At 46.7% G+C, this 27356-nt stretch overlaps 1 protein-coding gene across 1 annotated transcript in view; it reads right to left on the bottom strand.

Moving 5' to 3' along the window:
* Positions 1–15183: 15183 nt before the first annotated feature.
* Positions 15184–27356, bottom strand: part of LOC144160132 (chitin deacetylase 8-like) — a 35691-nt gene continuing 23518 nt past the window's right edge. The window contains exons 6-11 of the mRNA XM_077691735.1: positions 23939–24039; positions 23695–23856; positions 20751–20840; positions 18278–18358; positions 16682–16859; positions 15184–15233 (exon numbers count right to left, since the gene is read on the bottom strand). Coding sequence (XP_077547861.1) covers positions 15184–15233; positions 16682–16859; positions 18278–18358; positions 20751–20840; positions 23695–23856; positions 23939–24039 — 662 coding nt within the window. The remainder of the gene's footprint in view (positions 15234–16681; positions 16860–18277; positions 18359–20750; positions 20841–23694; positions 23857–23938; positions 24040–27356) is intronic.

Below are 27356 nucleotides of genomic sequence, written 5' to 3'. Positions count from 1 at the left end.
CCATGGCTGCCTCGCATATTACTCAGGGTTCCCCTACGGGAAGATGGCGAATTTTTTTTTTTTTTTTTTGCCCGATAAAGGAAATATCCAGTGTTTTGAGGTTTTGGTCCACAACAAAGGTTCATAGCCGATTCATAAATATTCGTGTTCCTTTGCCGTGGTACGCCTTTTACGCAGTAGCTTAACATCAATGCAAAAAGTCTCAAAATTCTAAATCTTCGACTACCCTAGTACCGTATGTCAAACAAGTAGAATACAGATTCCACATGTATAAGATACGCATCGTCTTCACCCAGAGCTTGCTATTTACCATTGAAGAGACCACTGTTCTAGGCGCATGAGCTTGAGGTAGCGTTGACGAAAGTTCAGTTGTCTTGAAACTTTGGCTGTTAAGTACATGATCGAAGAGAAGAAAACCGAAGCAAAACTGAATGGTGGGCTAGTTGGTAAAGCATGTCTTAGGAAAAATACAGCGCGCAAAAGGACCGGAAGAAAGAAGGGTGCACAACACAAGTGCTACTTCTCAAGTGAAGGTTTATTTGAAGGAAGAATCTATACAATAAATGTACATATGCGTATGCGCACTGACAACGAATGATGGCGCACAAAGAAAACATTGGGCGAAAAAAAAAACATACGAAGAAAGGACATGTGCGCATATAGGCCGGCAGATCATTCCAATCTGGAGCTGATTATACGCGCTTTCTTTTCTACTTCACTCACCATCTTGAAGCAAGATATTTGTATGCACCTGGGCGTGTCGCCGATTTTTTTAGGGGCTTCTGTTAAGACGAACAAATTATCATGGTGCCTTTGAGTTCATCTTATCAGTATTTTACTTTTTTTTTGTTCACATGCAATGTTCCTAAATTATCTCTCGCAAATTATCTCCATTCACACCAATAAAACTATTAACTGGCTTAACTCACACCATTTCTGTTAATGCAGGGTGCTGTACGTTTGGTCTGTTTTCACAGCTTTTTTATTCGAGTTCTGTGAGTTCTACTTCGAATTTTTTTTATTTTTGTCGGCTTTGTGGGGCGGTCTACAATATACATAATTGTTTTTAAGTGTCTTGTGTCCCGCGCGGGTCACGAGACAGGGCCACGAAGACAAAAATTATGTTTGGTTTGTTTGTGCAACATGGGTCTATTGCTTAAAAAATTCCCGCCCTATTTATTTAACGCGCCGTAGTGAAGGGCTCCGGTTTATTTGACCACATGGGGATCTTTACCGGGCGCCGAAATCACGCACACACAGGCTTTTTTGCTTTTCGCTTTCATTAATTCCCCGCCCTATGATTGGGCGGTATGATGGACAGGTCTCAAGTAATTTGTTTTTTTTTTTATTTTACCAGGCTTACACTTCAGCCAGCAACAGACCTTACAAAACACGCACAGCATTCAAGGGATGGAACTTGACAAAAGTCTTCCGTTTTCGATACAACTGCAATGCAACTTGCACAGACAGCAACACCCCCTTCCCCTAGGCAAGAAATAAAACACAGGGCACAACCCATCGTATGAATGTCTCTTTACGTGCACATCGTGTGACAATCATGCTCTTCAGGTGGGAACATGATGTGCTTTGTAAAACATGTACAGCACTTGATGACGGTATGACGGTTGCATTTGCTTTGTTAATGACATCCTCCACAATGGATATCACGAGCAGTGCCCTATGGTACAGGATGTTCACAATTCGATCACGATGAGGACCTAAAGAAATCTACGGGCATATTCAGAACATTTTACTAAGATAGGTGGGCTGTTAGGGAAGTATATAAACTATGCATGCAAACCAGTAAGATGTATGCATGCAAACCAGTAACTCAGTAAGAAAAAGACGATTTCGTTGAACAATAATGCAAATTCTTTGAAGCACTTTTGGCACTATGCACATCCTACGGGAGAATGAATGTCAGGCAGTTTCAGTGACGCAACAATTGTACCGAAACTGGGAGCCATTAAAAAAACATCCTAATTTTCGACATCTCGAACACATTGTAGCTTAGCCAATAATGCCCTCTGCAGGTGAAACAAATTTTGTTAAAAAGTTGCGAGGGCGTTGCCTTAGGCCTGACCTTTCTTCTATAATCGGAAAAAGAGGGCCTTGCGGAGCGTTAAACACCTCGCAGGGCCACGGTACAGCACGGATTGCACCTAAAGGGCCATGTCAACGTTTTTAGAGGGTGTTTGAAGGTGTGTGGGCTTCGCCTGTTAAGCATGGGATCGGACCGGAACAAAACGTTACTTCCTTGCGGAGGAAGTAGTGGTGAAGGCTGGCTTAGGAGGTGGGCCATAGAAGAACGGCCTTTCTTGTGCGAGCTCCTGTTCCTGAGAGCCACCGAACTGTGATGTGTTGTCTGGCTTGTTCAGAGGCAAGCTCGGAGGCGAAGGCATTTTGTGTCTTGAGGAAGGCATGACCATGGGCTGCAGCAAGGTTTGGGAGAGAAATGACGTCGTTACAGTGGGTACAGATACTTCGAGCTGCACTTCAACAAGGAACAGTGAACCTTTGAACCCAATTGTGAAGGCTTCAAAGAGTTAATGAGCATTTAACAAGCTCTAAAGGGAACTGTAAAGAGAACTCTAAAGGGAACTAAAAGCCTCGGGACAGCACAACGGTTTCAGATAGGTGGCGATGCAGTGGAAGTAGGTAGGCGATTATATCTACTTAGGCCAAGTAGTGACCCCGGATCCCAACCATGCAGAGATAACTAGGAAAATAAGAATTGGGTGGAGTGCATGCGGCACTCTCAGATAAAGAAATTGGCAGCCTCCAATTGTCCCTGAAGAGAAAAGTGTACGACAGCTGCATCTTACCGGTACTCGCCAACGGGGAAGAAACTTGGAGGCTCACTAAGAGGGTTCAACTTAAGGACGACTCATCGGGACGACTCAGCAAGGACGACTCAGCGAGCAATGGAACGGAAGATGATAGGTATAACATTCAGGGACAACTAGTGGAGTGGGTCAGGGAACCAACGCGTGTTAAGGACATATTAGTAGAAATTAAGAAGAAATGGGCGTGGGCAGGGCATGTAATGCGAAGGCAAGATAATAGTTGGTCATTAAGGGTAACAGAGTGGACCCCTAGAGAAGGCAAGCGTGGCAGGTGTCGGCAGAAAGTTAGATGGGCAGATGAGATCAAGTTTGGGGGGATAAATTGGTCGCAGTTAAGCCAGGACAGGGATAATTGGAGATCTCTATGGGAGAGGCCTTTGCTCTGCAGTGGTCGCAGACAGGCTGATGATGATGATAAAAGGGAACTGTGTGCGACGCCAACTAAATATTGCACGTGCCGCAAAGTAATGAGTGGGTGAGGGGACAGACTGCCAGATAACATGGCGATTATGCATATCCCTCTCTGTCAACGTACAGCATAAAATACTTTTGCGGAAGGGTAGAGGAAGAACCAGATAGCGAGATCTCTTCTACCACCAGTTAGCCGTATAGGAAGGAACATCATTTCCCAAGACGTCGGAAGATCAAGAAGCACTCCCTGTATTGAGGACTGGGGCCTGCATGTGTGAGAAAACTAAGTTTACAGGCAAAAACGTGGCCCCAAAGACCGTTTCCCTTTCATCTCAAGAGACTCATTTTCACGAGTTTAACTTACACACTGTCCGTAGCACTTGGGGTGGGATAGTACCTGGTCGTTGGCCCCCGGGTAAAGGGGTGGCTGCATGAGCGCTACGCAGATTCTCGAGGGCGTGGCCATGGATAGGTCAGAACAGGGTCCAGGTTTGGCGCCTGCAACCTGATGGTGGAGCCCCGCTTCATTGACGTTTAGTGCCACTTCCTGGACGCGAGCCTCGACAACTCCTTGTGGGGCACTGTCCGTGGGAGGCTGCGGCAGCGGCGGCACTTCGGCAGCGGAAACAGGATGGTGGCCTGAATTTCCACACAAATGAACAGTGAGGCATTTTTCCTCTACTCGTGAGGCTGAGGAGGTTTTCGCTTTAGGATTTTGTGAGACGCCAGAGCACTCCTTATGCCATAGTGTATACTGAATCAGCGTCGGAATGCAAAACCCGTACTTATTATCATGGTTTCCTCATCATCTCTATTTAAAGCGAAGCCATCATGGTTTCCTTAGCATCTCTATTTAAAAGTGAAGCCTTCTACGCCTCACTGAAGGCGACCGTCCCATTACAAAAACGCACTGCAGGAAAGTCAACTTTACACGGTTGCTTTTAAAAAACGATGGCGATGATAAGCGAGGGAACGTCAAGCGCCTCAAGAAGCAAACCGCGCTTCCCCAGGTCGGAATAGAACCTGGGTCGTTCGCGTTGTGAAGCCGATGTATATCCTATTGCGCTATTACGACATGGTCGAAGCAGTTCGCATATTGAATTTTGGTGTTGACTCAGTTTGCATGAGCGAAAGTTTCGCGTTTAAACCATCTTTTAACAGCGGAGCTGTTGTTACTGGCCGTAAGTTCGGTGTTCGTCTGCGCCGAAACCTCCCCCAGAGGAACGTTATCGGGGTGTCGTTGCGCAGCTGTCGCATTACCCCATGTATTACCCACTCCACAACGGAAAGACACGTGATAGCGGCGGCCGCCGGAACGCTCGAGAGGAGCGTGCGCATGCGCTCAGTATCGTTCAAGAGACCTTGCGAGCAAAGTCTTTGCAGTTCAGGGCATGGCCTGGCGCGCGTAGTTCGCATGGCAGAGCAAGAGGCCGCGAACCGAAAGGCAGGGCGTGCTACTGAAACTATGTGTCCGTCAATGCTCACCCACAACAGCTTCGCGATTCAAGTCTTGCGCCTGAGTGCAAGCTTCCCTTTTTTTTCGTTTTATGAAAGGGGCTTTGAATTTTTTCTCTTCGTTACTACAACGGAGAGCCTTGGCCAATCTCCCTTGTCAGCTCTATTAAAGTCGCAAAGCGACAATGCGTACTGGAAAGTTTTTAAAGGCCAAGTAATGACGAACCCATTCTACGCCAAACTGTGGGTCTCGGTTAAAGACGTTATAGCTCGGAGAGTGACACAAGGCCTAACATTGCGATGGTCCACGCACTTGATACTTGGGTACCGCCTGTTCGGGACTAGCCGCACTCCCGCATGTTTCAGTGGATGCTGTACTGTCATGCACCATAGTTGCCCGCCGAGCAAGCAGGGCATTTTGCTACTTCTTGTGCTACTCCTACGATTGGCGTGCTTAATGTACTCAGTTCTTATACGTCTCAATTTACACCCTAACGCAGGTTTCTTAGTCGAAAGGGTGGTCACCGCGAGCATCCCCTGCTAGCGCCGGGGCTCTAGCAAAAAATTAACTGACGAAAACAGTGGGCAGCGCCTCGCGTTGCCTAGACACCAACAACGCCACCGCTGGCGCAATACCTGCTCTACGGAACCTCGACGCGACTCCAGGAACGCCGCGCACTCGTCGTACGCTTATGTGCCGCCGCTGCGCCCCACCTTTCGGCAAGAGCTACAGCGCATGCAATTCTTGGCATGAGGAACACGGCAATATATCGATGAAGGTGACGATGACTACTGCTAGCACAGTGCAATGCGACGACGGGACATGTAAATAAACAATTTCAAACTTGTACAAATGCGCAGTGATGTGTCTTTCAGTGCTTACGTATAAATAAACCCATCAGCTTCGCTGTGGTACAACCCTTGCGTGACTTAGTGTAAGCTTCGCCAGTAGGGGCTGAGGATGACTTTCCGTCCACCACTCGCCGCGAAGAAGACGACGAGCACTTCGATGCACATGAAGATGATTATTAGCTCCCCAACTATGCAAATAAACTATGATACTATAACGTTGCTATTTGTCCGGAAATGCATGCTCCCCTACAACAGCTTCGCCATTCAAGTCTTGCGCGTGAGTGCAATCTTCCCTGAATTCTTTTCAGTCAAAACACATTTTAAAGGTGTGTGCCATGGGGCAAAAATTTTACACCCCTTTCGGCAAGAAAGTACCTAAAAATTTTAGTTCGTACTCACCAGATTAAGGTAGCACATTTTGCTAGGTTATGTATGACCAGTAAGTAAAAGCGTGTAGATGGAGTTTTATTTACTAGGGCATTCCTGCTAAGGCAGTGGTGATTGTTACCTGCTTCAGTTAGTAAACCTTACTTGTGGTACCTTTACTACCCCAGTTACTAAGTGCCTAGTGGATGCTGCGAAGAGTAATTAGTTAGTGCTCCGTTACTAAATGCTACCACCTCTTTTTAAGAGTGGGGGGCCATTCCCACCCGGAACGAAGCTCACGCAATTTTGTTTTCAACTCAATTACTTCAGTTCGTTTATGAGAGCCTCTCTGAGAGATTCGGTGTTTGTACGAGCTTTTCTTAGACCTGTTTTTGTGCCAATTGTGTGCCGTCTCTTGGCCACAAAGATGCTGAAATTTAGACCTGCCGAAATAACTGAAGCTTCTGGGGCAATAATAAATTTGGCCGGTCTGTACCAATGGCCTTTTTGGTAGTGGCGGTGTGTTGATGGAAAAGCAGTGGGAAAGTAATGAGATTAGCGTACATCCCCCGCACAAAAATCCATGTAAAAGTAATCACCATTTTGTGGCACACCTTGATGCGTCTGTGGCTGTTCGGGCTTCTGCTGAGACCCTTTCTGCCTTCGGGACCGCCTCGATCGCTGGCGCCGCTTGCGTTTGTGTGGCTGTTCCAATTGCTGTGGCTGGCTCTGTAATAGCGGAATATGCTGCAGCCTGTCTGCCAGGCGACCTCCGGGTTGTCGGTGAATGGGCTGCCTGGTTCGCGTTCTTGTCTGCGCTGCGCCTGGTTCTCGTTGTTGCGGCTGATTTTGTGCGAGTGCCTTCTTCGCGACGTAGCTGTAGGCGATTCCAGCGGTGGTTTCACTCGTGTCGGGATTCCTACAATGCAGGGCACAGACAAATAGGCACCACGGCCAGATGCGTATCCTGCACGTAGTGGGCAAATCTAGTGCCCTGGCTGTGTCCCAGATTACAATCGGAGTAAATACACCGAAGAAATATAGCATGCGCTGTCACAGAATGGCTGCACATTATAAGACTCGGGCAAGTCATCTCGTTTCCGCATCCATTCGTTTTATCTCATGTTAAGACCAAAACGTCTCTGGCAAAGGCAAGGTGGGATGTACAAGACAGCATGGTGTGGAGGTGTGCAGCTTAGTAAGGATAATGTGTGAGCCATGGTTCCACATGCTTACGCTACATTGGGATAAAAAAAACACACAAGGACAAGTAAGGGACATTGCTGCGTTTGTCCCTTACTTGTCCTTGTGTGTGTTTTTATTGCGCTGTAGCTTAAGCATGTATAGCTTTTATGCGTGCCTTGTAAGAACAGTAAATATGGCGTGGCAAAATATTTGTACTAGAGAGGTTACGGAAAGAAGGGACGGGGTTGCCGTGCCAGCTAAGGTGTTTGTGTAAACTTGTCTGCCCCGATATTAACCATGCACCTTGAACATGTAGACAGACATGAAATTCTGGTGCGAACTCGTTAGCAATTCATACGAAGCACGACTTTAACGTGCGTCTCGCTTTATCGAAACGTTGAGAATGAAAGTCTTTTGTTTAAGGCATACTAAAAGGAATTTCCGAAACCGCGGTCTGTGACGTCACAGTGCAGTTTGACTTGTGAAATCACTTCATTTGATTGTGCTGCACGAGTTCGTTACTTCGGTTCATTTTTAAAGCTTGAAAGAAAAGAAAGGAGAAATGACCAGGTGTCTCCCCGGCCGTTAACTATCGGGTTCTATACTAGCTCAGTTTTAAACAGCAATGGCAAATTACCATCGGACCGTGATTTCCTCATTTTGCAAATTTTGACCCTTTGCATGTATAGCCTGATGAATTGATAGTGGCCAGCCCACAGCCTTGCAAGCATGATGTCACCAAACCGTGCAATAAAGAGGGTAAAAGAATTAGACGGTGCTGTAATATTACCGGCGACGTAGTGATGAAATGAAATTCACAAGTCTTCTGTAAACCTAGCTTTGGGATCGCTATGGTCAAGATGAGCAGTTTTAAGGGGAACCCTTGTCTTAGAAACTGTTATTTTGCTTTCCAACCAATTTTGATAAAACATTATGAGCTTGCTCAGCTTTTTTAGCTGATTTCAAATATTTAACTAGTTTTGATTTAAGGTAATTATTCTTAACATAATGAAAACCTTTTTATTGTTCTTGAGAACAATTGAAACGGTATTTCACAAGAACTGCCACCACGGCTTAGGTAAATACTAGAAGTTGCGGAGAATGAAAGGTTGGAAGTAGTTTCCTTTGTGTGGCTATCATATGCATGTTTACATGAATTCTAACTTCTAGGTTTAAATTACGTTCAAACAATTTTAAATAACTCTAGTTACTCGAACATGAAATTCAAAATCTGTTTCTAACAACGCATGGGTTAATCCTTTGTCGTTACACTGCAAAAAAGAACACTCTTTCTAACTGCACCACATGCTTTGGGGTACCGATCAAAAATTTTCTATAACTGACACCGGCCATGGCAAAGAAGTGGGGAGTTACAGAAAATTTTAATTTTTGCTGATATCGGGCCTCTACTGTTTTTATAAGTAACTGGCTCTGTTCAAGTGGCGAATTTTGGGAGGAAGAATGGTGTAAACCAGGAACACCAATACCTAAAACGCCTTTTTGGGCAATTTTTCGATCCCAACTACCCATGTGCACCCTTAAGCAAACAGTAACGGTAAAAGGGCAGGTTGCGTGCTTTTACAGCAAAGCTGTGTACCTCAACACCCCAACCGTTTTATCGTGGGGGGCAGAAACGATGTCGTGGGCAATAACGACAAGGCGCCAAGGCCCAAGCTGCCGAGTGCATGTCAGACTAAACAGACATACAGCATACAGGTCAGAATTCATTTATGAAAACCGCAAAACAAGCTTCAAAGCAGCATTAGCGGTGATAATGCCCCTGTGAACAATGGGATCCCCCCATGTATCCCTGTAAAGATTATGTTTGCAGTTTACCTTTGAAGGTTAGTCAGGACTGGTGTCACTAAACCGAGCAGTTCTTGCCCAAGACGCCGGACGCATGTGTAATTCTAGGCAGGACCCAACATTGGCCGCCAAAGAAGCCGAGTGTAGTGTCAGTAGCTAAGGTATTAGACTACCGCCACTGAGACACCAAGTCAGCAACGGCGGCCATTTTGTCGTCCATCAGTGTTGTGAGATTGCCGCATCTACGGCCACGCCGTTAGCCTGGACCGGGTCGTTTGTAAACAACGCTACCGAAGATGCTGCAAAACGGCGTTTTGGACACACTTCTGCAGATGAAATGCTGTTAAACCCGTTATGTTTGACTCGCATTCAGAACGACGTCAGACGCTTCAGCCGCAGAGCAGGGATGACAAGCTAAGCCTACCAGAGTTCACTGACATCAACGCATAAACAACAAAAAGGCGGCGCCCATAAGCCCTCGCAGTGTACACAATGTCACGTAATGCGAAATGACCAATTATCATGGCGGCCGTAGGGAACAATGGAAGAAAAGATTGATTGATTGATTGATTGATTGATTGATTGATTGATTGATTGATTGATTGATTGATTGATTGATTGATTGATTGATTAATTGATTGATTGATTGATTGTAGGATTTAACGTGCCGACGCAACGCAGACGATAAGGCGCGCCGTAGTGGAGGGCTCCGGATTAATTTTGACCACCTGGGGATCTTTATCGTGCGCCGAAATCTCGTACACACGGGCGTTTTTGCTTTTAGCCTCCATCCAGTGGAAGAAAAGAGGGCCGATACTGTGTACTCTATTCTAGTGACTACTAGCCGAGCGCAAGCTACAAGGCCACCGAGACGACGAGAAACATTTCATACCTTCCCCCGTCACCATTTGTAGTGGTCTACAACAGCTTCGCTAGACATCCCCTTTCGCAGGGCCGGATGGCGACCAATTTTTCACCTCTCCTCTCCTCTTGCAGCAGGCCTGTAGAACGAACCTCCCTCCCACTGTATATGCATTGCCGGCTGCCTGGACGTTTGGTGCGTACCTGTCTTCACACTCTTCAGGGCTGGAGGACCATGGCTGCGGGCATTCCTCGACGTGGTGGCCACTCTGGTCCCGCTGGTCGCAGCTTCCATCGCCCGGCGGTTTTTTATCATTCAGTTCCACCGAGTTGGGAGAAGCGCTCTGTAAGCGCCCAGCAGGCCTCATTTAGGTGCGTTAAAATATACGGCTGATTTCTCGTCACGTAAAACCAATAGAATCCCATATGTCAGCACGGAACAAAGTTTAAGAGCATCAAAAGTGTCTTGTCTGTAATCTTCAAAGCTGCACTCATGTAAGCGTACGTGTACAGGTGGGAGCCACTAAATACAGTGGTTCGCCATTTCTTTGCCCGGCCTTCGTCAAAGGATAGAAATTTTAGTTCATTTCTAGAGAACCTATAATCATTTCAGCAGGCAAGAGAAGTAAAGTGATGGCATGCCTCGGCTTTAAATAAGATAATTTATTCATAACAGGTTCGGAATGTGGGCTAGTTAATGTTGATTCATCTTGAAGACAGGCGCGGAAAGACGACTAGCAACTGGCAACATTTATTAAGAAACAGAAATAAATAGGGCAACCAACCGACATAACCCAACTGATTAAGGCTTATACAGAGATTTTCAATAAAAATTACCGCAGACATTAAAAAATACAACCTATAATGAGCTATCACCGCACGTGTCGTCCCAGAAACGCCAACTCTGCGTCTTGCAGACTGACTGAAGGATGACTCACGCACAACGACCCCTCCCGGCTGATATTCCAAGCTTCCATAATCGCCGTTTGTGTCCTGCCCCTGTGCCTAAACAACACGGTTTTTTTTTTCGAAAATGGGTTTACACCCCTGTACCTGGCACTCTTTACAGAACGAAGCCAGGTGCGTGTAAGGCCTGCCCACCAGCGAACTGTGATGTTCCCGTAACCGTATGTTCAGGCATTTTCCTGTTTTCCCGATGTAGGCCTTGCCACAAGCTAGTGGCAATCGATACACCACTGATGTGCAAGCAACGAACTGCTTTCCGTGTTTCACGTGGCAGCCTGCTCGTCGTCCTGTGTATCTCCTTCTTCGTCAACGTCTTTACGCGCCTGTTTTCATGATCATTTATTCATGCAGACTAGTTTTTGTGAACGCCGTTCATAAGGAGTCTACTATACCATGACACCTCGTTGCACGAAGTAGCAAAATAAGGAAAAGGAAAGAAAGCAGTACAGATTAATTTACGTCCAAGCTTGGACGGAAATTACAGCCTCAAAAGGCCAGTATAGTTTAACTACACTACATTCAACACCGCTTCAGTGAAGTTTAACTCAATGAAGACTTCTCCGATTCCATAAGCTACCATAAGAAGTGCTGCAGTAAAGACTTGATTGGCAAATAACCGAAGCATTGCATATCAAACGTCCTGGCCATACGCGTACAAAGAGCAACCCAGAAATTACCTTTGATTGTTAAAGTCACACCCGAGAAACTATTGTCCCTACTGAACGTCAGTGAGTGTTTTCTCTGAAGAAACTTAAGCCCCTTAGCAGCCCCCCCCCCCCCTCCCTCGCGTTATTCTCCGTAAGGCCCATTACATAACAGCGACGTTTCCACGGCAATGATCTTTTCCCCACACCCCACGAATTTTTCTGTAGTGAGAATTGACCTGGTCTTGAGGCCGCTTATGTTCCTTTGACCCCATGCACAAAGAACGTTTACATTCAGGCAACATACTTGGTCTTTTAAAGCGAAGTTGCTAAACAATAAATTTTCTGCAGCACTTTTTACTTTGCAGTCTACATGTTCCCAGGAAAGATTCTTGCAAAATATTTTAGTCCTAGAAGGCTTCCAAAGTCTAAAGGCCTTGAAATGTCCACTGTCACCTTTCTTCCTCGATGACTATCCCCATTTTCTCAGAACTGGCCTAGTTACCATGACATTAAGTTTTCTAACAATATTTCTGGGGGGGGGGGGGGGAAGGTTTGCGTAGTTCTTGTAGTATGTAAAAGTGAATCCGCTAGTGTAGAACAACTGCAAAAATGTGACATCTTTTTTATGCAAACATGCAGTTTATCGAATTTAAATACAGCTAATTAATGGTTGATACTTAACATGTTCGCGATTTTTGAAAAATCAAGGCTAAAATTATCTGTTATACCTGCACTCCGCCTACCATTAGGCACAACTACGTGCAATGCGAGCCAGTATTTCTTTGTCGTGCCACCTAAGGAGTGAGCAAACATATTTTTCTTCGGTTACCGGCAACAGAAAAAATTTAGAGTGCATGGGTTAAAAACACTAACCACCGAAAACCAACATAGACACCATAATTAGCTGGGTGAAAAATACTAAAGCATTTTTTTTGCTTGCTATTTAAGGGGGCCACCTAGACAAAATGCAGGTTTCTTTACCTGTAAAGACTGCTTTATCCCAATAACGGTGATACCAATCATCAAACTTCAAACAAATAATGGAGGTGGGGAACCCACATTTCTGTTGTTCCGTCCAGTCGTGTCACTTGAACGCTAACGTGCAGTTACATCACAGATAACTCGTTTCAATGATAGTCCATATGACGCTTTTCCTGCCCATATTACGTGGCTGTAGAACGAAATTCAAAGTTAATATTTCTTGCGTTTTTTTTTTGGTTAAAGATGTCTTTCGTGGCTTGAATGGAGCTGAGTAAGTTGGTAAAGGCAAGTCCTTTAAATTGAACAAAGTCGTATTTTGTTCATTGCCCCTTAAAAATGCTAAAATTTATTAATCGGCGCTAAAACAGGGACGAGAGGAACACGTAACTCACAACACGGTGCCGAACTTCCAACTAGAATTTATTGAAAAAGATGCTGCTTATATACACAAAACTAAAAAACTAAAAACGAGAAGCAATTGTCACGTCTAAATGCATCACGTGTTTAAAAAAGCCACTTCTTTATCAATCAGCGATAAAGACGGAGTACTCACGCAGTTATCCCCTGCCTGTCTAATAAAAAGAGCTTCCATAATTTCAAGTTCAAGCCTTCCTCGTGCTTTCCGCAAGAACTTTGTCCTATCTAGCAGGGGGCTACACTTGCATCGTTTGCAGTGATCAGATAGGTGGCCACCAGCTTTATTTTCAACTGCCCAATTGTGCTCCCTTGCCCTCTCATTGAAGCATCTCCCAGTTTGCCCAATATACACTCTTTTGCAGCTCAGGGGAATTTCATAAACTACACCCATCCTGAAGAAGCAAAAACAGCTTCTTCCCTTCAATAGTGCGCACTCAAAACTAGTAAAAGGGGGTGTAGCGATGACGTGTATTCAAGAAGCCTTGAAAAAATCGTGCGTTCACAAAGTGGAAGCTAGTTTCCACGATCAGATTTTGAGGCTAAGCCGGGCCCATTTCCCTTCTTCGCTGATTTCGAGCGTGTGTGAGGCTCTTTTACAGAAGGTGAGGCGAAAAGATAGCCCTGACGAACTAGAGAGGCTGGCAAAAAGAAAAAAGGTGCACGTCATACCGTATTTACACAGGGTCTCGCATAATGTAAAGAAAATGGCGCAAAGGTACGGGGTAAATGTCGTTTTCAGCGCCCCGGAAAAGTTGTCAAAAGTTTGCCCAATGATGAGCAAAAATCCGAAGAAAGAATCTGAACCCTGTGCAAAAAACCACGCTGTTCGCTACACCGACTGCAGGATGGGTGTAGTTTATGAAATTCCCCTGAGCTGCAAAAGAGTGTATATTGGGCAAACTGGGAGATGCTTCAATGAGAGGGCAAGGGAGCACAATTGGGCAGTTGAAAATAAAGCTGGTGGCCACCTATCTGATCACTGCAAACGATGCAAGTGTAGCCCCCTGCTAGATAGGACAAAGTTCTTGCGGAAAGCACGAGGAAGGCTTGAACGTGAAATTATGGAAGCTCTTTTTATTAGACAGGCAGGGGATAACTGCGTGAGTACTCCGTCCTTATCGCTGACTGATAAAGAAGTGGCTTTTTTAAACACGTGATGCATTTAGACGTGACAATTGCTTCTCGTTTTTAGTTTTTTAGTTTTGTGTATATAAGCAGCATCTTTTTCAATAAATTCTAGTTGGAAGTTCGGCACCGTGTTGTGAGTTACGTGTTCCTCTCGTCCCTGTTTTAGCGCCGATTAATAATTTTTAGCAGTATGTACCAACTCGCCCACATCAAGCTTTTGTTCCTTAAAAATGCTCTGGGAAACCTTTTTCAAGCATATATTAAAAATTTATGGACCAAATACTGCCTTTAATTGTTTCTTTACGCAAATGGGTGCAACAATATCACATCGCTGTCTTGAATTCTCGTGCTTGTAAATTCTAGCTTTATCATTGCAGCAGCTGCCACAATAGTTTAAAATATACCATAAGTAGCATATTTTGAAGTCTTTGCGCTGACACAAGCAGAGAGTAGGATGGCAGGCTTACAGTGTCCGCGGGGAAAGAACCGAGAAGCTCGTGTGTTGGCGTTCCAAGCAGATTCTTGGAATTTGTCGCAAGTTCGTCGCTGAGTGCCTTCGTCATGGCTACTTTCACTGAAAGAAGTGTAAGAGGACAGTTGAAGTTGCAGTTCAACGTATTTGCTGTCATGTGTGTTGCTGTCGCAACATCTGGACGACAAAGAAAAGAATTCGCGCTGGCTGTATCCAGCGTAGCCAGTGTAAACGATTTGGCACAACGACTTTATAAAGGGAGTGTTCTACGGAATCCGTTTGTGAAGCCACTACGTGTGCTGGAAAAACGGAGAGCATTTACCTTTTCGAATGAGTGTTCTGCCGAGGTTGTGGTCCAGCTTGAAAGGATCTGTAAATTGTGAACCAAACTTTATCCACTAAAGCTATAGGGCTGCAGGGCACTCGATGTTTTATTCAACAAAAGCGCTATAATTTTGAAAACGTCACATTACAAAATGAATTAAAATTTGAGAGGTATTCTAGTTCGGTATTCGTTTCATTGCATATAACTACCTTGGGCGAATTGTGGGTGCCAGTCCAAACCACGAGCGAGAAATCAGCCATTGGATTACTAAAAGCTTGTGAGCGCTCGGAAAACACTCTATGGCAATACACGGTGCCCCATCTCTTCCTCCACTAAAAGGAAAGGTATAAAACAAATGCATGCCATGGGCGAGGACTTAGGATACAGGATACAACCAGTGGACCAGGAGGGTAACGGGATCGCCTCCGAGATATGGGTGCTAGGAGTGAGAGAAGACCGATAACTTCATGGGGTGATTGAGATAGCGAGATCTGGTGGCAGAGAATTGACTCGGACTGCGCAGGAAAGGAGCGGGTGGAGGTCAGTAAAAGGGGCTTCCATCTTGTAATGGACACAGAAATAAGAGATTGATGATGGCGATAATGAATATTCTTGTTATTTTAATCTAGAACTTGTTAGGTTGCAGCCAAGTATGTAGATGATATGCTTGAGCAGTTCCTCTTGCGTGGTGCATTGCTGCTCTGCACACGGGAATTAGCTTTTCTTTTTGCATGACAACTTGGAATAGCAAGCCCAGGAGTGTATTTGATGAGATCTGGGGCAAGGAGGTGTTGATTTCCAGGTATGATCCCAGGGGTACAGTAAACTCTGGTTACGGTGAAATCGCTTCATTTTAAATCCAGGCGCATTCAGAGCATCTGGTGTGCTCCCAACTGTGGTGCATTGACGCAACCCGCTTTTAACGAAGTATCACTTTCAGAAAAATGTTTTGTGTCCAGAAGATCCTGTCATCATAAGGGTCATGTTTGCACGCACGAGACTTCGAATTTTGTACGTTCGTACTGCAAAGTTGGGACTAGTTTTCGGCGAAATGTAAACAAAATAACTCGAAATGCTCATATAATAAAGTGCTCCAATGGGAGATGCTTAAAAATTGCAGTCTGGGAGCTGAAAAATATAAAGAGCAAAACTGAGGAAACCGCAATTGAGTAAACAGTGAAAGGGGGGGTCTTCATTAGCTTTAACTTGGCCTTTCCTAGGATTGTCCCTTTCTTAAGAGAAAGATGGTTAAAGGGGAACCTTTGTCCTTGCAAATTGAGTTATATCAGAGTCTATAATCTACCCTCCTGAAGTCTAAAATACAAACTGCCAAAGTCCAAAGCCAAAGTCCACTTCGACACAGCCAAGGTCTGGAGCCTACGTCGGCGCTACGAACCCACATGAAATGCTGTGCGCCCCGAATGCGGTGATAGTGTAATCGGATAGACCCGGGTTCAGCAACGCCATAGACACAGGTTTGATATCGACCACGGAAAGCATACTTTTTCTTTCCAATAAGCTGCGCATATTGTTACTGAACACTGCAAACAATCCGGGAGGTCACAGGTTCAATTCCCGGGACCTCCCTAACCACATTTTGTTTATTAAGGTGAGCACTCAACACCTTCTCATGGGCTTCTTGCCTCCTCGCCGCTTTCTGTCACATTTCCTGGGCTAGAATTTCCCCCTCTCCACTTCACCGAGCAGAATATCCAGAATGCATTCGCGCGGATAGAAGACAGCTTAAACAGCTGTGCTCTTAAAAGCTAAACAGAAACATAGAGGCAATTCTTACTAGAGGTTACATCTGACACCCGCCTTATGAAGGCGCTAAGTATTGGAAACCTCGTACCGTCACTATAGGATGCATCTTTTTCGGCCTGGCACTTCAAAAAGTTACCATTTTTAGGACGTGTGGTTCTGTGAGAATTTCAAAAAATCAAAGTAGGTGGGAGTGACTGACCCTCGATTGCGACGCAGCGGCTGTTCCACTCCTTCTCGAGCCTGGTGAGTGGGGCCTTCTGGCGGATGCACACCACGAGCCTCTTGAAGCTGAACTCGCGAGTGTAGAACCGCAGCATGCCGAGCCATAGCTGCCCAACCGACTGCTTGTTCTGGCCAAAGTCGCTCCATACTTGTTCCTGCAATGGGCTCGAAAGAGCGGGGAGAGTTTCGATTCCCACGAAGAATCGCGTACAAGCAAGGGGGCACCTTAAAGGGGCACTGACACAAAAAATTTGCATCTTTTTTTTTTTGCGGTAAGTAGCTAGTGACCTACTTATCACCTCTAGAAACCTCATTTGCTTCAGCGTGCGACGGTTGTTTAATTATAGGCATTTTCAATGCGGCCAGTCGCAGTTTCGGTTTCAGCGGGTGCCGCGAAACTTTGTGTGCCCAAAGCTGACAACGTGACCGTCAGAGGGATATCACAGAGCAGAGCGGCCGTAGCACTGTCGAATTCACGTCGCCGACAGTTTTTGCGAATGCCCCCACGTACTGGTCTCGTGAGCCGCTTAATTAAAAAGCGACCTTGGAGGTGACGCAGGCGCTGCGAGTGCAAATGCTGCCGCAGCTGGAGAACGACCCGCGCTGGGAGCAGCCGGTCGGTCTGCCAACAGGTCCGCCTGCAGATGTGTTCGGCTTAGCACTGCGGCGGATATGCTATTGCCGCTCTCGTAAGAGGTGCAGATGACAAGTTTTAATGCAGTCCGCCATCGCATCATTAACTCCTTTCTCATATAAGCTGCCATGGTTGGGACCTGGGTCCAATTTTGTGCAGCCGTAACAAGCTATCACTCGAGCTACCTGCGCCGGCCTGCGCCACTTCGCGGCCGTGGCCTCAGTATGCAGTGACCGTGCGGCTCGCTCAGTGAGCCCTCCGTGTCTCCTGCGCGTTTTCGCATCCAATGTAAATAAAAAGTAATAAATATAGGGTGCCTGGAATCACTGTAGAACTTTGGTCGCGGCGAGCTGCCCGATGAGCCGACGAAATCACGGCGCCTCCGCAGCCAACGATCGGGTCGTTCGTCCTCGAGAGCAGGAGCTCCGCCCTCCGATTGGAGCTGCGAGCCGGCGGAAAACGCCGGCAGTGCGGAAGCGGCAAACACAAACTCGTGACGTGTTTAGATGTTGTTTATTTACAAAATATCCAGGGATGTCGATTGCGCGAGGTCCTGTGCTGGCTGCTTGGTTGCATTTCGCACACTTTAAAATTGGTTTTAAATATGTTCTAGGCTATAGTCGCCGCTGATATTTTGCAGATGATGTATGTGTGTTCACACCAATCTACCTCCGAAGTTATCTCGCCTTCAAAATTTTGAGTCAGTACCCCTTTAATCTGTTATCAGCGCTATTGGTCTCCATTGAAATTCTAACAGGATTTCCGTTTGTCCTATCGACAGAGCTATTTTTTTCAACCGAGACCTCAGACGCTCGCGAAAAATGTCCTGAGCTTGACGGAACCTAGGTCATTTGATTGTCCGCCGTGTACCATGTACAATTAAATGGCATTAGACCTCCGCTCGTGATGTTTCCCCTCCCAAGCTATGCAAGTGCTTACCAGGTGGTCGATGTCATCGAAGAACCACGTATTCCAGCCATCGATCATCACTTCTGGCTTTGGCGCCCCTTCAGGGTACAACTGCAATGCATGAAATGCAGCCATTAGGCTGTCAGTGTTATGGGGGCCTTCGCGCACTTAAATTATGACTAATACCGGTGCTACACGAGCGTTTCCAATGCCTTTGAGTCGAATGTCATTTGACTCAAATGACACCTTTGAGCTGCTACAGGACGTGTTTCAAAGGACTTTGGTTGAAATGCCTTTTGAGTCAGAGGAGCACCACCAACCAACATCGAGGTTCTCAAAGGCCTTTGAAATGCGAACGGTCGTACTCCCGGGCGCAGTTTCTACATGCCGTAATTACAGAAACAATTATTTACGAGGAATAATTGGGGTTTAAAGTGCACAATCTTCATAACTCCTCACTTGTTTCTGTTTTCTATCACTCGCTCTACGGTCACAAGGTAACTTTAAAACTCTCAACACCTGCGCTGCGGAAAAACAAAAACTGGCTGTCAGCGCATGTTTTGTGCGAAATTGTAGATCGTTAACAATCTGATCGCTAATAACTGTATTTTTGCTCATTTTAACTCTAAAATTAATTTTTTTGTCAATAACAAAGCAGAGAGGCAGCGGCGACAGCAAAAATTGGCGGGAGTATGCAGAAACTTGCAACTGCTTTTTGAGAATTGGTAGATCGGCGGAACTCCTCCCAGTTCGAATGGCATTTGAAATTTCGAAGTTCATTCAATTGAAATGTCCTTTCAAACGCTCGTGTAACACAGGTATAAGTCACCTAAAAAAACAGCTGCAGTGCGTGGTTTGCAGTGCGCACTGCAAACCACGCAGATGGTCACAACTTTTATAAGAACATAGTAGTAACAAGTAAGAGGGACGTGGCTCGCAAGATTCAATGCGCAGTTTCAAATGCAGGGTTCACACTCCCAAGCCTCTAGCGCGTTATGCCTGGAATAGTTAAATAATATAGGTCCATAAAATATTCAGTATTCAATTCCATATTCAAGGTAAGTTTTCTTCTCTCCCAACTTTTCCGCTGAATTCCTGTAGAAAATTCTGCTACGTATGGCATTTCAGAGATTGGCGCACAGCTTACCTCTTGCAGCACAGGGACGACAGGGGGTCGGCACTGCTGCAGATAGTAGATCGCCATGAGCACGAACGCGTAGGAAGAAAGGCCACCCCTTGAGGCATTGGCAATGCCTTTCGTCTGGAATGTCATCCGGTTTTCGTAAGCGATTCTTCCTCGCATTGCGACATGTACCTTCTCAGCAGCGATCACGTTACAAGACCGGTTCTCAGTTGAGAAAATGCCAGACAGTGTGCATTCATCGCTAATATATCTAACTGTGGTGCAGTTACACAACGTTGTACAATATTAAAGGAGAGACAACATGGCTGTGTGTTCCCGCAAAGGAATGCATCTCTCCCCCTCCCCCCCCCCCCTTCTCCAACGATGTAAAACCACCTGGCGAATTATCAATGATGCGGCGGAGATCAGTCAGGTGAGGGGGCAGAGCATCACGCGTCGACCGTTTTGCGGCACGCCGTGCATTGATGCCCGCTTTCGCTTCTCTCTCTCTCTCTCTCTCTCTCTCTCTCTCTCTCTCTCTCTCTCTCTCTCTCTCTCTCTCTCTCTCTCTCTCTCTCTCTCTCTCTCTCTCTCTCGGCGACGTGTTTGACGGCGTTCTAGATACCATACTAGATACCACCCCAGATGTCGTCCCGAGGCTTCGGCCTCGCATATTTACAAGAAAAATGGCTGCGGCTCAGCTCGGCTTACCTTGGATAGGCAAAGCAAAAGCTCGGCTTTGTCTAGTGGAGTCTTCGTTTCGCTTGATTAACCTTTGATGTAGCTGTATTGCCGATCACGGCTCAAAGCCGTTCGGTCCCGCGCAACGCTTACAGATGGAGGCCCGGCTAACGCGGCGTTGACATGATGTAAAAATAGCGCGGTAGGACGAAATACACGAGGAAAGAAACCAGAGAGGACGAGCGCTGAACGCGGCGTTCATTAACGGCGAACGCGCCGTTTCTTTTCGCTGGGTGCGAGACGAGTCAAGTAGCCCGAGACGGTCAAGTGGCGCATGCGTGGGAGGCTACGGGGGTGGTCGGCTGCCGATCAGCTGATCGGCTGCTACCGCGACGGCGGCCGCCGCTGATATGTGCAGAACGACTGAAAACGGGGCCTTGTGCACAGCGGCCTGTTGAATCCCACAATTCGCTTCGAGGGGTGTGTCGCCGGGGGTGTGTATCCGGTCAAAAGGTTAACTTGCGCATCCCCCGCGGAACCGCTGGACGATAGTAGTAAGGCTTTGCTTTAAAAACTGCGCAAGTATGTTTTGTTAGACGCTGACCAACAGTTATCCCCAGCATGCTTTGATACCACCAACTATTGCATTTGTTGCACTGACAATTAGCACTTCGACAGCCGTATCACGCAGATACCCACTTTGGCAAGATGCTTGAGTGCGTAGCCCAGTTCCTGGACCCTGATGTCGATGAGGCTGTAGGTTTTCAGCAGCCTTGTGTTATGGTGCACCTGGAAATGAGGAGCGGAAAAAAGAGTCAATCGTCCAGTTTTTATGCATCGTTTCACGCACACATACACAGAAAAAAAAACTGCAAGAACGAGCAAAAAGGTATTTTTAAAGCGAAGGTTTCTTCGGCTCTTCAGCCGAGTCTGTAAGGGGCTGCTGCTGCTTCTGCCTTAAGGCATCGTGTACCGCTGGGTTTTATCTTGTACACCCAGGAACGCATTATCGCAACCGCGGGGCTTGGATGACCGATCTACACAACCGATCAAGTCCGCTGGCCGACGGGTCACGGGATGCGCGGTCCATCCTGGTGCGTACGGTCTGCTCCTGCGCGCGGAGGAAGGAGGAGGGGGTGGGGGGCTTGGGCAGTGACTTGCGCGCTTGTTGCCGGTGGCGTTTATTACAGGCTGGTTTTACAGACGTCTAATCCTATAAAACCAAGCGGCGATAATTCCAAAAAAAATTCTGCGATTAAAATGGCAGTTATCGATTCAGTAAGCCACATCTCCGCCCGGGGAACGCCCCAAGGATCAGTAATCTCCCCTTTGCTATTCAACATCTCCGTATTAGGCCTTCCGGAACAACTTGCACAGATACCTGACCTACATCACGCTCTATATGCTGACGATCTTACGCTCTGGACTAACACAGGCTCCGCAGGTTACCAGCAAGACAATTTACAGCAAGCAGTCGACGTCATCTCGCATTACCTCCGTACGTGCGGTCTCTCATCTGCCTGATCTAAATCTGCCCTTCTCGTTCTCCGAAACACGACCCGAGGACGACCACCGAACCCGACACCCGACCCCACAATATACATCGGCAGCCAACTGATCCCCACTGTCAAGACCCTGCGGATTCTGGGGGTTCACTACCACCACGACGGCTCCGGAGCTACATATCTCCCCAGACTACAAACTACTGTGTCACAACTAACGCATCTGATTCGACGAACCTGTTCGAGTAGACACGGTCTCAGAGAAGCCGACACCTGCCGCATTCTCCAAGCAATACTAACCAGTCGGATCACATACGGAGCTCCATACCTTCTCAAACCGCGAGAACAAGCCAAAATTGACATTCTAATTCGGGAATCCTACAAGACAGCGCTTGGCTTGCCCGTGTACACTTTGACAGAACGGCTACTGCAACTCGGTCTCTATAATACTCTCACCGAATTGATGGAGGCCCACATAAACAACCAGTTGCAACGACTGCAGCTCACCCCAACGGGCCGACACCTGCTGCATAAGCTCGGTCGACATGTAGAGCAGACTCCCGATACCCCCCAACGAATACCCACTGCTCAACGCACGAACATACGCGTGCTTCCCATCCCACACCATATGCACCCCCCGTACAACATTGGACGACGACAGCATAGGACCCGCCTCCTTCTTCGAAAGTACGGCAGTGATTCAACTGCCCTTTACACCGACGCCACTTCCTACCCCCGACAACGAGCACACGTAGCTGCCGTAGTGCGCTCCGACGCCACCACCCTCGTTGCTTCCAGCCTGCAGACAGCATCAACGAGCACGGCAGAAGAAGCCGCTATAGCCCTCGCCATCGCTCACGCTACGACTCCAACTGTCACGGTGCTCACGGACTCTCAAGCTGCCTGCCGCCGCTACGCTCAAGGCAGAGTTTCCACCCTGGCACTCCACATCCTGTCCCAACGCCGCACTCTACCGTTAACCCGCATGTGGCTCACGCCACGGCCCGCGATCTTCTTACCCGGGCCCTCCCAGACGAGGCCTGCCGCCCCAACCCAGACCATGGTCCCCCTGCTCTGACCCCTCTCCAACAAACTTACATCGACATCCTGTACCACTACAGGGCCTCCCGACGCACTTATCCCCCTCCTCACCCTTCACTCTCCGTTCCCGACGCCCGCATCTGGTGAAGACTTCAAACTCACACATACCACAACCACGTCGCCCTCCACCGCATCTCCCCCACCTGCTATGCACCCAACTGCTCACGCTGTGACACTCTCAACACGACCCTGCACCTTGTCTGGATGTGCACACTGAACCCCCAACCACCCGATCCCCCTTCTGTAGAGCGATGGGAGAGCGCGTTGCGCAGTTGCCAGCTCGAGGACCAGGAAGCCCTGATCTCTCGGGCGAAGGCGACGGCGACCCTGCGCGGCCTACCGGAATAGGATGGCCACCCACCGCTCCTTACTCTTTCTCTCCCCCTCCCCTCTCACTTTTTCTGAATAAACGTTTTCCAACAACAACAATTAAAATAGCACTGATGTAAACTTGTCAAACTCCCAACTAGAAGTGCGTGGTGTGTGTAATACTTGATTAAACTATTTAATAAATAAACCTGGGGCTGTAGAGTTCATTCCTAAATCTCAAGAAAGATTCGCCAGGATCATTTTCAGTCTGCCTTGACGCTGCCGCGAAATTATACTGGCTTGCAATGTCATCTGGGACAATTACAATGTCTTAAATATTTACTGATTTGAAGTTTCTTTAGATAGACTTTCAAAACGAATACCATGCTCGTAATCCGCCCAACACCCGCCAGCTTGTCAGCACTGTCGGCATTACAAACTCAGTGAACGACACAAGGAGGGAAGCAACCCTTGTGGCCGCACTTTTTGCGCCTGAATGTTTCTGGTAGAGCCATAAGTCGCGCACATGAAACTTTGATCAGATTATGCATCAATGTTTGCAACTTATTTATGTACTTCAAGGAAAGCCTTCGCTTGTAGTATAAGTTGGTTATGTCTAGCAGTTTTATTGCACTGAGTACACGACACCCAGCTCTGAGACAAGTTACTGGTGCGCACTGTTCTAAAGTGCGCCTGGGCGCAATACGAGGAAGCCTTCGAGCTTTGCATACCAGCTTGTTGTACAAGCAGATGTTCACCTCCAGGCCACTCGGAGCGTGCAAAAACTGGACTATGGGCACCTTGGCTCCAGTGATGGGAATGACATTCTCCAGTTCTTGGTATCTGCGCAACTTGTATGCAAGCGCCTTGATCATTTTCTTGTGGTTGATGTCCTGGGAGGAAACGCCATCTTCTTGCGACGGTCCCTCCTATGCGCATACTAGAGTAAGGAACTAGGTATTCCTGCCTACTTACCTTCCCATCTTGACTCCTGTCAAACGTGAGACAAACATCGAGGTCGCTCCGTCTGAAGCCAAATCCGTTACACGATGAGCCGTAAAGGGTCAGCTTGGCGTCTGCATATGCAGAGAGATCGCGCCATGCTTCACGAAGCACTCTGTGGTGCATGTCATCAGTGTATTCCTGAACGCAAAGTTAACTCATAGTGCTATTGTAGGGTTTAGACGTTCAAGAAGAATCTTATCGTTTTTTAAAGGAAGAACAACACGAACTCAGTTCCCGCAGGAGGGTACTGCGGAGTAAGCTTGCGGAAAAAACATTTGGTCCTGCGTTAGACATATTCCCTTCGGTGGCATCGTTCTTGACAACACGATCCCTCTTGCTCAAGTCATCAAACCTTTCTTTTGTGTTCTAAAAATAGATACAACGGCCACCAGACAGCTGTTAATGTTTTAAGTGTCTTTGTGAGATGCACACAAGTCCTGTAAAAAAACTCTGGAAACTTATGGTTTCACCGTTGCAACCCCTCCCAATTCCATAACATTTACCTCCATGCTTATTAAAGCGGAGCTTTGTATGGCTAGTCGAAAAAAAAAATCACACATCTCCACGCCGTGAACGATGCCGAGGGTGCGAAGCACTGGGACGCAAGTTGTGTATTACCTGTGTGATGAGCGTCACCATCCGTGCGTGCTGATGCACTCTGAGTTTTAAATTATTTTGAGGTGCAGTAAATGCACTGTGAATGACAAGCGCCACAAGAAAGACAATTCGTGTCACAGTACTTCGCACCCTTGGCACCGTTCACAGCGTGGAGATGTGTGATTTTTTGTGCGTTTTGTATCCTTCACATCAGTACCTACTTTATATTCAAATTTCCGTCTGGCTGAAATGTGAGTTGGACTATTTGTTGTTTGCAGACAGCCTACAGCCAGGAAACCACACACACAGTATTAAAGAGGAAAATACACAACTCGAGACGCTTGAAACAGGAAGATATATTCGGTAATACGGGCCCCGGATGTAAGATTGTGGTTACGCGAAACGCCCACGAAACGCGCTCTCGGAGATGAAAAGCAATACGCAGCGATGAACAATATAGTGGCAATTTCCTACGCTGGTGCTGTCACTCGAGATAAACAGAAGATTGAACGTGCATTTGTGGAGCACTATATACATGTCCTGGGCCAACGTTAGCCATATAAAAATGGATTTAAGGAGCGGTTTTTACCACACGTGCCGAAGCTGGACGAAGAAGTTAAAGCTCCTATTAAATTTGGAGGCTCCTATCAGTATTCGGGAAATAGAATAGGCCATAGATGAGCTAAGTCGAGGAAAAGCGCCTGGGCTTAATGGCCTCAGCGCTGCTTTTTACAAACAGTTTAAATGTGACCTTGCAGAGACCCTTTGCAACGTTATATGGTTCGCGTATAAGGAAAAGACGTTGCCCCGTCCTTCCGTAGAACACATGTAATCCTTATCCCCAAAACAGATGATTAAACAAAATTGTTATTTGTCGAAGCATATAGACCAACTACGCTTGCAAACGTATATTATCAGGTATTTATGGAAGTTCTGGCAAAACGTTTCTAATGTGTTATAGAGTCTCTTGTTTGCGAACACCAACCCTGCGGCATAAAAGGTCGGACAATCACGACACACCTCCATGTGTTTCGGAGTCTTTTAGAAACCGTTGATTCATTGGGAGAACGTGTTGCTAACTTGCAGTAAGTTCTAAATAAGGCCTTTGATTGTGTAACATATGATATTCTGTTTGCAGTACTCGAGCAGGTGAATGTCGGCTCGATTATTTTAGAGAGGGTTAAGATGAGTTACATAAATAGTTTCACGAGCCTGACAGCAATTAAAAAAGTTAGCGAGAGCTTTGAGGTTGTGTCGGGCGTGAAGCAGGGATGTCCTTTAAGTACCCTGCTGTTTGTTATTTACCTGGAACCATTTTGTCTGAAATTGTTAAATAGTAATCAGATAAGAGGTTTTACGTTGCACGAAAGTGAGGTAAATGTTCTTTGCTATGCTGGCCATGTCGCGGTCGTGTGCTGTGACAAAGAGAGCGTCAGTAGAGCGGTCCGGATAGCGACGGAATTTTGCGAGCCGACAGGAAACGCTCTCAATGAGAGCAAGTGCATAGGCACTTGGCATGGAGACTGGGAGGGCACGCCAGAGGAATATGCAAATGCCAACTGGAACACTTCCCCACTAGATACCTTGTTGTGCCATTGCAATGGTACTTGCTAAAATATGGTATGTTCTTCAGGTGTTGTCCATGCAAGGGTGAATGTGCAAAAAAAATCACAGGGTTTTTGCTGTGTTTATTTGGCGCTCAGGATGGGAGCGCATGAGTCGTACGAATCTCTTCATTTCCATTAATAAAGGAGGCCTCAGACTGGTGCACATATTTCTTGTGCAGGTTGTATCTATAGGTTTATTTTCCTGAGAGACCAGACAGACACTTTTCTACGAACAATTGTGCAGACGATGTTGGTGAATTATTTGCCAGATATTGTTGTGTCTTCCAGTGCACTAAAACCAAGAGCCCCTCGAGGCTACTTGAAGGAGGTGGTTATGGCCTTTTAGTTTCTGAAGGCCAGGTTTTCCTACGAATACCTTGCTCTGGTACCTAGAAAGAAACTGTACACGGATGTGATGGATGTGGCATTACCGGTAGCTGTTTATCACTCTTTATACTATACAGGGTCGGGGAAAGACGTGTTAAGGAGAGTTAAACAAATGCCTGTGAAGTCAACAGTCAAAATCTTCTTCTTTCAATTACATACAGGAACGCTACCCGTAAGTCCTTAGAAATATATGTAGCGGGGTCAGTGAATCGTCGACATTGCGGTAAACTGGAGACCATAGCGCACATTTTTTTTGGACTGTTCTGACGCAGTGCTCCACTGGGAAATTCTCCAGCGCACACTAAAGAAAGAACTGCCGGTATCTCCGTACGGAATACGTTTCCTTCCAACACGTAATGATGGAGGCATGCCCCTTGAGATGTTGATGGCCTTGAGCCTGCACAGTCTCTGGAAACCTCGTATAGCCGTGCGACATGCAAACCCGTATGCACGACCGGCAAGGGAATACTTTATTGAAAGCATTGCTTATATCAGAGATGTAATGAATATGTAAGACGAGCAACCTGACTGGGCTAACATCTTGGATGAACTAGTTAACCTGAAACGCTTTTAACACGCGCCACCGGTAGCAGTGAGAGGGGTTTTTATCATTATGTTTTGTTGAGGCATGTGTCATTGTTTTTTTTTTTTTTTTGTTCACTGTACCAAGCCGGTAATAAAGAAAAAAAAGCGCCTTAGTCTAGTGGTAGCGTATTGGATACCTTGAGTGTTGTTGCGGGAGTCGGTGGTTCGGATCTCGCCGGTGCTGGTTTTTTTTTTTTTTTTTTCTGCGACTC

This window comes from Haemaphysalis longicornis, unplaced genomic scaffold (assembly GCF_048455015.1).
Source record: "Haemaphysalis longicornis isolate Haplotype H1 unplaced genomic scaffold, Haemaphysalis longicornis Haplotype H1 scaffold_10, whole genome shotgun sequence".
Taxonomy (NCBI): domain Eukaryota; kingdom Metazoa; phylum Arthropoda; class Arachnida; order Ixodida; family Ixodidae; genus Haemaphysalis; species Haemaphysalis longicornis.
The sequence above is the reverse complement of the archived record's forward strand: the minus strand, read 5'-3'. Positions and strand labels throughout refer to the sequence as shown.